The sequence below is a fragment of the Saccoglossus kowalevskii genome, chromosome 2, assembly GCF_978046115.1.
Source record: "Saccoglossus kowalevskii chromosome 2, keSacKowa6.1, whole genome shotgun sequence".
Lineage (NCBI taxonomy): Eukaryota > Metazoa > Hemichordata > Enteropneusta > Harrimaniidae > Saccoglossus > Saccoglossus kowalevskii.
In genome coordinates this window covers 9,176,880-9,189,438 of record NC_140642.1, presented here as the reverse complement: position 1 = coordinate 9,189,438, position 12,559 = coordinate 9,176,880, and the positions used below count along the sequence as shown (strand labels likewise).

The 12,559-nt window shown below is 32.8% G+C and overlaps 1 protein-coding gene across 2 annotated transcripts in view; it reads left to right on the top strand.

Moving 5' to 3' along the window:
* The first annotated feature begins 658 nt into the window (after nucleotides 1-658).
* LOC100370393 (77 kDa echinoderm microtubule-associated protein-like) overlaps nucleotides 659-12,559 on the top strand; it is a 47,572-nt gene continuing 35,671 nt past the window's right edge. The window contains exons 1-2 of one of the 2 annotated variants that reach the window (XM_085490818.1): nucleotides 767-787; nucleotides 6,071-6,121. In XM_085490818.1, coding sequence (XP_085346944.1) covers nucleotides 772-787; nucleotides 6,071-6,121 — 67 coding nt within the window. In that variant the 5' untranslated portion in view covers nucleotides 767-771. Of the gene's footprint in view, nucleotides 788-6,070; nucleotides 6,122-12,559 lie in introns of both variants that reach the window. The other variant, XM_085490820.1, reaches the window with a different exon arrangement.

The window sequence follows — 12,559 nt, the reverse complement described above, 5'->3', positions numbered from 1 at the left end:
AATATTCGGTATGGAAGGCATTCATTCACTAAGTGCTGTGATTGGTCAAGTTGGTCAGAGATGTTTTCAATCATTATTTGGAATTTATAAAACATTTCTATATAAAAAATATTCATGCCTTATGAAACTGTAAGAATGATATTTAATATCCTTAAAAGTTAGAATATTAGATACATTTAATTTAAAATAATTTTAGACAAAAATATGCAAATATTGATTCTGGCTTTCATCAATTATTGAAAGATTTAAAATATATTTGATAATTTTTTTGATTTGGACCAATTGAAATGTAGGAAAACTCTTAGTACTGGAAATGCAATATTTATGAACTGATTTTTAATTTCACTATTTTCATTCATCAGTGAAATTGGCTAAATTAAATACATGTGAACATGGAGAATAACAATAGAACTCATTGTTTCCTTGACAGTTCATGAACTTAAAACCCTGTGAAATTGCTCAAAAATGCAATATAGTGAAATTAAAAGTTTACACAGTACTTGGGGAAAACCAAAGTTTACGGAAGACTACATTTCGAAGCAGGGGGGATAACATTAATAAAGCTCATCTAATGAACATATGGCATGTACTCGTCGCTGTGGTTTCATTTGAAATACACACATTCTCATTATATATTTTAAAAATGCATTCGCATTGTGTAATTATTAATTTTACTTCTCCAAGTCCGACATATTTCTCACTCAATGGATTAAAGCGATATACCGGGTATCCGTATCATTTACCCACAATGCTTTATTGCAGAGCAACAACATGGAGGACGGCTTAGGTAAGTGTTGGCTCTCTCCTCTTTCGACTCTGTGTGACGAAGTATGAAAGCGATCTCGTGTCTGATGCTGCTGGGGTCATGCCTTAATTGTCAGATGCGTTCCTGTCTCCTTTGGTCGAAAAGACTTTCTTTGACATATCGATGAATGACTTTTGAATTCCTGTGTACCGTTCAATGAACTCTGGTATTATTCGATATCACCCCCCTTTACCTCCAACATTTCATACTCTGCGATCAACGTAATCACCATTCGCGTGCATGTGAGAAACATATTATTGGCGGGACTCTGCAAGCATGGCCTGAAAGTCCACCGCTGATTACATTTCTGTTCATAGTTTTCTTGACTTTGCTGGTATCTGATGTCGGTCAGGGACATGTTATGGTTGTGATCATGTAATCTGCACTGCTCTTGAATATTTCTTTTTTTGCTTGAGTGTCAGTGCGACAGGTTGCATGGCATACTGCATATTTTTAGATTAGTTAGTATTAAGAATGCACTTGGTTTAACTGAAGCAAAAGTGAACAACCCCACTAAATCATAATAGCACTAAATCTATTACATTCATATGTGTTATGAAGCCAACGAAAAACCTATGTCACCATCTAATAATATTATTTGTCATTATACCATAATAAAATATAACAAAATAAAATTTATTGTAATAAATACAATTCAATTCAAAGGGCTGAGTATATATTGTGATCTCTGTTCCAAACCAACCCATTTTTTGGAAAAAAACAAAATGTTATGTAAATGATCTCAAATTTATTTATTTCTATGCAAATTAGCTATGGTCATTACACTGGTGTGTTTTTTTAATTTCATGTTCTTCCTTCTATGTAGTGAATTTCTAGCACAGCATATTAAGGAAATACATTCTGAAAACTAATTTAAACGTCATTAGGAAAATTAAAATTAATTTCTGTCAACACTACAGTATTTTTTTAGAACGTTACCGGGATATTTGTTTCATTTGATCTTAGTTGAGAAAAAAAATTAGCTAAAAGTAAAAAGACAGTATGAAAGTCTGTAAAAAAGTAATTGATGTGGGTAGTGACTTGCATGTGATATATTTTCAGTATATATAAAAATGAAATGTAAAATAAATGACAAAAAAAATGTAGAAAAAATGACTTTGTTTAGTGTGAATGGTCAACATTAAAATTTATATCATCTCAGTGCATTTAACTGTATGACGTTTACTGCAAGACAGATCTAGGTTGCTTTATAAAAACATTTCAGATTAAAATCTGGCATATGTAATAAAGACCATTTAATAATTTGTCATTTATTTATTTCAATAATTAACTAAATAATGGCTAAATTAAAGTATTTTGAGTGTTCTCATTCAGTGTCATATTTTATCTGACTGATGAGTTAAATCAGTCATAGTAGGGTGTGACTTGGTTCACACAGCTTGTATTTATTTACATGTCCCATGAGAGGTGGACATTGTAGAATGGTGCAATGTGATAAATTACATAAATACAATACATAGACACTAAATACAACTATTTCACAAAATTACAAGGGCATGGCTTTTTTAGCAATGTTTTATGTAATTGATACTAAAGACTGCTTTTATCCTGCGAGAGTAGTTCTCTTATCAACATACCCAATTTCCTGTCCAAACACTGTTTTCTCATTTTTACATTTTATTATTTTTTATACATGCCTTTTTAAAAAATGACCCCTTTCCTTCACCTCCCTCATTCCTTAACTCGTATATGTTATTGATATTTTTCTAAATCTAAAGTGTAAACATTTTGAGGTCTACTTTGACTAGAGTACTTCTGTGAATTACTGCCAACTCACTGCTGCACACCAGGGAGTGGTACCAGCTGTCAGACCAATACTGTGCCTGTATAACATTAACAAAGCAGTTTTTAATAGCTCAAATCAATATATGCATATAGCTTTGAAAATAAAATTTTAGTTTATTTAGTAAAATTATAAACTAATTAGAGTACCATAATAGAATGGATAACTTTGATGATACTGTTGTATGGTTAAAATGCAGTAGATAATATAATAATTAATAGATATACTGAAATCAATTAAAATATATTTATGATAATGAGAGCAATTATATTATCCGAGTAGGCCGATGTAATCCATTGTTGCCACCTGTTACTGTACTTGTAACTCACCATGTGGTATATGGGTTGTTTGTTACATGTATACTGTTAGAAATTCTCTACTGTCTGCTGTAAAACTCATGGAGAGAATTTCTATTCAAATTCCACAGTTGTCACCTGGTTACGCGCATCAACCAGACATGTTTCTATGATACTATTAAGATATTTGTCATTTATATAATGGATATTTGTTTCATTTTATATTAAAACAAACTTTAACTGTATGTATTTTATTCGAAGAGGTCATGACATGACACCAATAATACAGTCAGTTCATCACAGTGCAATTTACATTCCTATTTACTCTGTGGGCGCTACTTATGTGCAATTATATATATAAATTATATTTTCTTTTATGTATTGTGTTTTATAATAATTTAATATTGCTTTCATGACTTATGAAGAATGAGGAAAATGCACGTATTTGAATGAGTGACCAAAAAGATATGACCTTTAATTAAACAACTTTTATAGTCTGTCGTTAAATTCATAGCTATAATTAATGTCTGACATAAATGCATATTACAAGAGATTCTACTTTATCACTCTTGAAGTCCTGACACTCCTGACAGTCTGCACACTGTGATGTTATCACCTAAGATTACTTGTTTATTATGTAATGTAGGTTACATGCCATTCGTGTCACGTGACCAACTCTAATGGCCGAAAAGACAGAGTAACTGTAATTTGTGAGCTATGCTACGTACACATGTTCTTGGCTGCACAGTGTCACAGCGGTTTTAAAAATTGTCAAACTATTACAATCTCTAAAATGACAGATAACATACAACCACTACATATTTTCTATTTATTTGTGTGAGATCATCAGGCAGTAACAGGGTGCATGATCAGAATTGATTTGGGAGATTTTTATTTTATCTCAATATACCGGTAATGTATGGTTGTGAATTTTACAAAGCACTGTAATGTGTTTGCACTCTTAGTTGTGCATCTCTAATAAAAGCTCATATGAACCAGAAATTGCTTTTATTATATCGATGCTTATACTTCTGTAAACACATGCTACTAATAGAGAAAATACGGTATTGGCTTTGTTAAGGAGTGTTATAATTTACGAGAGGTTTTGTTAAGTCTTACTCTGATAAATAAGTGCAGGTAGAAAAGGTTCTTTTATCCCTAGAAGAATTACATGGTATTTGTAGTTTTACTTTACTGGCTACAGGCACCAAACTATACACACATGTTTTTATGTACTTTACTTCACATGTAAATTTCAGTTTATCAGATGTCATCAAATCCTAATACAAATGCTAAGCAATGCAATTGGATATTAGGATTCAATCAAGTGAATAGAAATGTATTTTTTAGTTTCTAAGTTTTTTTCTATGTTTAGTTTTGGGTTCAATAGTTGGCTCATCCATCTCTGTGTTTTGATGGGTCTTCCATTCACAATGTCTGCATTGTACATTGTATTACCGGGGTATGTTGCGTTGCTCTTAAAAGTGAATTAGATGTACACGTTTTTGACTTAGATGCAGATGTTTGGGTAGACTAAATGCTGCATACTGTTATGTTCAGCATGAGTACATTCACCATTCTGTAGTCTATAATTACTCAAGGAAAATCAATGTATGTATGAAAACACATGAATCCTTTTAATGGTGATGTAGCCAACAATTATCCACATGTGAAATTTAAATGTCATTTCATTATTGAATCTGACAAACCATGGTAAAGACAAAACTTCACGAACACCAATAAAAACATTCACCCTGATTAAATGTAGATGTGCTTGGAAGTCCTTAGTTAACTTCTTGACTTTCTCTAACCTTTCTTCTAAACTTTCTCGTACTATACTGGATACAATTAACATGGGGTGGAAGGAATTTCCACTTTCTTTTTAAAAAAACAGCTGTGTTGTAGTTACTTTTTTATTGAGTCAAGTTCTTCTACCTTTGCGTAATTGAATGCTAAACACCCTGGTACAAGACATTTACCATCATTGTTTATCACTTGAATGACAGTATGTCATTGAACACATTTGCCACGACAGTTGTGTTCCGTTCCATGTGACGTTCCATATGACTGGTTTCACACACTGGTAACCAACTGCATAATTAGGTGGTTTTAAGAGACACTCCTCACATGTTCCTCAAAAAGAGATCAAAATTTTGATGAGTTTTGTCGTACTTTTAATAGAACCTTAGTTATAGTATGAAAGCAGTACGTTTTCTCAATACTTGATTTGTGTTTTGCTGAGTGTTTGGGTCACTTACTCTGTCAATGGTCTTTATAACTCTTATGTTTCTTTAGTTAAGAGTGTATACAATTCTATAGTGACCTGTGTATTACAAACGTAAAACAGGCCGTAAGGTAAACCAACCGAAGCGCAGGCTTCAAATATCACTTGACTTCTTTGAATCTGTCCTAACTCCTTAGCAATGTATTCACACATTTATCAGCAATCGTAGTTCATGGTTCAGTGTTTTCTTAGCTGTGATTGTATACGACCGTGCTGTTGACAACCTTGTGTAATAGAAATAAAACCTAATTTGACATGCAAATTATCCTATCACAAGTTTTCATTTGTAGTTTGTCATTGGAATTCAAGCCGCAATGTATATACTAGTGTGGTTTTACCCAAGTTGTTAGTAGCAGAGGTCAATTGTCGGATAATACAGAATTTGTTTTTGTACATGTAAAGTACAGAGGATCAATTTGCTTAAGGGGATGCCCTATGATTTAGATAATAAAATGCTATAAATCCATCTTTTTAATTATACAGAAGTTGTCTTTATTCCCGCTTATACATCTGATATATTCAATAGTAGATAGTTTTGCAAATAATTTTAATAGGAACTGTCTACTGCTAATACAACTTTAATTACTGAAAAACAAAAAAATATTGCTTTGATATTTATCTTAACCTGTTTCTTTGCATTTGTGGCTTATTTGTTCAGAATCAGTACTCATCTTTTGTACCATAACTAACATGTAGTATTGTTCATTACATGCCCTTGATTGTGCATGGGATCATAAGGTTATCATAATTGTCAATATTTGACACTTGACTCGCCACCATTGTTAATGCCTGCATGATCACCTTACCACATTATCCTGAATTCTTTAGAAATGACAAATTAATGTTAATCTTAAAAACAAACTTTTGATTATTTTTTGCAGCTTCTTCTGTTATAAAAGTTCCATACTGTAAGTGTGGGCTTTCTAGTCAAGGTATGGTGTCTATTCATCTTTCAATGCATGTGTCAGCTATTGTCTACCCATTGCATATTTCTTAAGCTCAAGTTCTTTCCTTAGCTTTTTCCGTTTTTCTGGACTCTTGATATCTCATTCAACTTCATTTCAATAGCTTCCTGTATTTGACCTCCACATGGTGGTACTCACAAATTCGACGATTACCGACTGACTTCTTGCTTGGCGTACCTAATGTGGTATTCACTTTTCTACAATGTATGTATAGTGGGTATTCTAATGTTAGTTAAATCCATGTGTTTATATTTCCATGCCTTTGATTTCAGAGATCAAATATCATGAGTATCTCATATCCATTGTAAATTGTAGAAATATTTTACAATAGTATTTATATATATGGAACTTGAAATAGTATAAGTTACATCTGTTGCATAGGATACATGTGTGTTTTGTATCAGTACATGTAAGTACCTGTTATGTTATAGACGCATTGTTGGAATTAGTTTGTTCCCATCTTTTTTTAATATAAGTCTATGTATCAAATACCTATATGATAATTCACGTTGATGATATACACCAGTTGGAGTTTAATATGTACTGTGTAATGTATGTTCTAATGAGCATGTGGTGTATTACATTCATGATAGGGCTAAGCTCACATGACACACTCTGAAAGCATGCCCGATTACTGATGTGTTTCTGCATTTGGTTACTTCAAATTTTTTACTTGAATTATTATACTTTCATCTTGATCACCTTCCATGACCAACCATGGCAACAGAGTGCCTCTACCAACCATGGCAACAGAGTGCCTCTACCAACCATGGCAACAATGCCTCCACCAACCATGGCAACAGAGTGCCTCTACCAACTATGTCACAGGAGTGCCACCATGAAGCATGACAATGGAGAGCCTCCACCAACCATGGCAACAATGCCTCCACCAACCATGGTAATGGTTGAATGTACTTATAAATATCCTTGAGGTCAACATTGAACATCAAACACGCATGTTTGGTTTCTCCAACTTGGTACTTTTTCATACATAACTCATATTAGACAATGAATATACAGGTACCACATCCCCAGAATGTAAACCTTCTTTTTGACTAGACAATGAATATTTATAGCTGTGGATAGTAACCATTTGAGCATTTAAATGCTAAAACGTTCTGCATGTGTTGTTTTTAAAATAATAAGTCATAACATATAGTCATGTGAACCACATGCATCTCAACCTAATATTTTGTGAACAGAGTTTATAAAACTTAAACAATTACTGTAAAGACATATGCCTTTGATGGAACATTTGTTGAGATTTATGCACCATCCCTCCCTTAAATTAATTCTCTTTCGAATAATTGAATCTTTCATAGTGTATTTAGGAAATACGGTTTCTTCATGTGTTAGATTTCTGATATGGTAGATGTCATTAGTTAGTAATTGTACAAAATGTAAAAAACAAATATACTATTGCATTGAAATCTGGGACTATTAATTTGGATCCTGTTCGTCCATCTGTCCCTTCTTCCAGAGTCATTTCTAAGATATGCTTTGACTGATCACATTCAAACTTAGCACAGACCATGTATGAAACTCAATATGCATATGAATTTTTAAGTATGGCTGACTGACGGTCATTTCAGTCCTCATAATTGCTAAATTCTGAGAATTCTGTCTGCGGCCATTTGTTGAATTGACTGGTATTTTGTCTGTAAATGTCTAAAATCATTTTTCATGAATGAACAGAGCTGATCTGATTTTGTCCGTCTGATTGAAGTTGGCCAAATGGTGGCCATTTTAATGTTAAAAATGCATCATAATCATTCATTTCTGCTATGACGAACCCAGATCTTCGTTACACATAGACAGCTATTGTCCATTTTGTTTGAATTTGGTACTTAGACAAGAAAGACAAAAAGTTTAATGTTCACTTCAGTAATTTGATTTTATTTTGAGTGGCAATCATTCAAACATACATCATACATCTTGGGATACATATGCAAGTCTTTTCATTTCACTATCCGATTTCTCAAAATCTAGCTTTTCCATTTCTTATTGTTTTTATACCATACATCCTATTTTGTGTGTCTTTCATATTTACCAAAACTTTAAAAAACTTCCAATGAATAAATAATAAATTAAAATTTAATTAAAAATACAAAAAAAATTATAATTGAATACATATTTAAAAAAAAATTAAAAATTAAACTAAAAACAGCCTAAACTAGGATCTCAATTTAATCAGATTGGTATGTGTTGAATTCATGTGAACAACTTTTACTTGGCTGCTATCGTGTGTTTTGGCTAGGATCATAATGAAACGATTTATGCATGAATTCACTAATATTTAATAATAAAGGAAATTACTTCCACCATTTATAAACTGATTTCAACAAGTCATTTGTTTACAGGTAATAGTCATGATCAGGTCACCAATGATGATCTCCTTAACCTTTGACCTAGATCCTCTTGTTAAGTCCATTTCTTGGTTGACCTTCACAAATACATTGGTATGTCATTCAGGGGGGGGGGCACCACTTATTGTACATCTGACAATGTTTTCTCCTTTCATCATCTACTTACCTTGAATGTCAATTTTTATTCATTGTATAATTTTAGAAAAAGTGGGAACAAATATGCATTGCAGTCCTGTTGGTTAATGTTCAATTTAACTTAAAAATAAGTAGTGGGGCGAATATTGCTGCACCTTCCCAAAAAAATAAAATACCAGGGTATTTTTTTATGAGACAGAGTGAACATCGTTCTTATTAACGTCTCTTACAGAGTTATCTCAATTATTATTATTGAAAAAAATGTTTTTTGAAATTTGTTAAACCAAACCTTGTTGCATGGAATTAATTAAATAATAATAATAACAATAACTGTTGAAACTAATTTTTCCTACAAACTGCTTGGTTCTCTTACTCTCTTCAGAGTCACAACCCATCATGTAAAATAATTCATTTAATTCTTAATAGGAACACAGTATACATGTAAGTATCCAAAGCACTTAACAAGGGATCACATTTCAAGCTGTGTTCACAAATGATACAGTGTGTCAAACTAATTGATTTAGAGCCATGTGCCATGCAATTCAGTTTCCCTGAAATCAACACAGAATAAAAACAAATACTTATATCTTCAAACATCACAATTAAAACTATGATTTTGATCACACAACATTATAGTGCATAATGTTTTTAGCCTTCGCAGACGAAGTCTGCCGAAGGCTTATAGATTGGGTTCTGTCCGTCCGTCCGTCCGTCCTTCCGTCCGTTCGTCCGTCTTTTGCCTCCTATAACTTTGATATGCTCTGTCCAATTTTTTTCCAAATTGGTGCAAATGTATATCTCAATGCCATACATATGCACGCCAAGTATTTTTTTGATTCGCCAAAGTTTCATTGTGTTTTTCTGTGATTTTCAACATTTTACTAGTACAAATGCCGAAATTTGCCGGAAAAGTCCGAGTTTTAACGACATCTCGCAACAGAACTGGCATACCGTATTACGCATGCGCCAGTCCAACCACTGAGGTAATCGTCGGCGATTTCGTCTGAGGATATTTTATTCCGGACTGTATCTTTCTTTGCACAAGGCTTACATAGATTAAATTCTATCTCAAAGGTAAGAAACTGTGCCAATGGTATTTATTATGAACTTTGATTTCTCCTTTTGTGTCCTGACTTTAGTGAGAAACTAGCGATCGCACAGTGTCACATTTTGCCAGAAAAACAGTCCTGCTATTAGTTCAAGAACTGGTTATGAAACGTGTAAATCGAAAGTCTATCTCGTCATTTAGGAGGCTTGGGAATAACGTTTGGCATATAAAATACTGGAATAATAAAAACATAAAAGTTTAGAACACGCTGATCGTAATTCTGTTATGTACGATTGCTATTTCCGTTGTTCATTGGCAACTGTAGCAGATTGAAACTTGGTTTCGTGACGACACATTAGACTAGAATTATCGAGAAAACACAAGTCAAGTTCGGCCAACCGTGACTGCTTGAAAGCAATGATGAAATTGAAAAGTACTTTAATTCAATATCTATCATCACTTTTAAATTACCTTTGAAGTAAATATGATACCCGAGTGCGTTATTGCATTTGTGACCGGGACTTCCATGCTCCATGCGGTGTTGGAAGTTTATCGGTAAATCGAACCTCTGTCAACAGAGACACATTTTCCCAATCAGCTATTTATTTCGGTACAGAAGTCAGGGTGGCAATTTCAATGTTTAGCTACCATAATTTATCTCCATTATGAGCAGGAAAATAAATTACGGACCTCGATTGAGATGGATTTAACGGCGGCCATGTTTTTAAGGGATATGTGAAATAATATTAGGGAGGGGGTCAAATTCACGTAATCCTCAATTTTAATGATGTTGACTTAATATTAAATTTTTTTTTTTTTCAAAACTTCGGATATTATTTTATATAATATTTTAATACAACTACAATATGTTAATTAGTATGCAAATTAATATGCAAATTAGCAGCCAATCTGAGACAATGCAATCCAGTTCAAAAGAAATTTGACATACACTTAGGTTACATGATCACTACCTCTGCTGATTAGTTTTTTATGCACTTCTATCTGCTTTTATATTAAATGTATTTTTTTGTATTTTTCTCAATAGTTTTTTTTTATTACTTTTGATAGCTTGGCATCCATTTGGTTCAGCTCAAGTGAAATTTTCGGCACAAGTACTCTGGCTTTTTGCACATTCTTAATATTTTATTTTTGCAGAATCCTGTGAATATTAATTTGACAACTTTGTAGAGTGGAAACTATTGAATTAGTTCATCCCAGACTTTGGTAGAACATGTTTAAAATAGTACAGTGTGAACTGCAATTTCTTTCTGGCTGGTATAAATTTATTAAGTAATATTGTTTCGTACTAAAAAGACTCAAATATCTTTTTGACTCCCATGTGCGAAGCACAAAATGGGAGTCTTTGCAGTTAGTGTGTCTGTATGTGTGTATGTGTGTATGTGTGTGTATGTGTGTATGTGTGTCCGACTGTTCCACTGCTATCTCAAGAACCATACATCGGTTTTTGATGAAACTTGGTGCATAGATGCTCTGGGCCAATGCGCAGATTTGATTAGGTTTTGGTAAAAATCCATGCTCGTTAATTACCTAATTTGCATGATAATTAGCTAATTTTTAGCTGTTCTATGACTGTTCCACTGATATCTAAAGAACCACTCATTGGATTTTGATGAAACTTGGTACATAGATGCTCTGAACATATGCGCAGATTTGATTAATTTTTGGTAAAAATCCGTGCATATTAATTACCTAATTTGCATGATAATTAGCTATTTTTTAATGGTTCCATGACTGTTCCACTGATATCTAAACAACCACTCATTGGATTTTGATGAAACTTGGTACATAGATGCTCTGAACTAATGCTAGGTTTTGATTAGTTTTTGGTAATAATCCGTGGATACTAATTACCTAATTTGCATAATGATTAGTCAATTTTCGGTTTTTCCACTGATATCTCAAGTACTAATCATCACATTTCAATGAAACTTGGTACATAGATGTCATACGACATTGCACAGACCTGATAGTTTTTATGGTAATATCAGTACATATTAATTACCTAATTTGCATAATTAATTTTCAGCATTTGATATAAGTAGTTAGCATTACATTTCAATGAAACTTGGTACTTACATACTCAAGGACTATGCAGAGATTGATTGTTTTCGATAAATATTTGTGCATATTAATCACCTAATTTGCATAATTAGTTAATTTTCAGCTTTTCCACGGGTATCTCAAGTACTAATCATCGCATTTCAATGAAACTTGGTACATAGATCCTTTAGGACTATGCAGAGACCTGATTAGTTTTAGGGTAAATAATTGTGCATATTAATTACCTAATTTGCATAATTAATTTTCAGCTTTTCTACTGATATCTAAAGTACTAATCATCACATTTCAATGAATCTAGAATTATGCAGACCCAATTAGTTTCCGGTAAATATTTGTGCATATTAATCACCTAATTTGCATAATTAACCTACTTTCACACTGATATCTCAGGTATTATACATCACATATCAATGAATGTACATGGATGCTGTAGGACAATAGACAGACCTGAATAATTGTGGGTTAAAATCTGTACATATTAATTACCTAATTTGCATAATTAACCAATTTTAAGCTTTCACACTGATATCTAAAGTACCGTAAAAACTCCAAAATTTCGACCGGTTTTAAATAATTGGTGTTAGAAATGTGACGTGTTTTTAGAGTCAAAATTAAGGTGCATTTTCGGACGGTCGAATTTTTCAGAATAGAAATCAGCAAATGAAAAAATGGGGATGATAGACAGTGTGCTTCATTAGTTTTTAAAAAATGCAATGTCCGTCAATTGACGTAAACTTCCTCATGTTTCACGGTAAAAGCAAAGGTCGTGGCCGA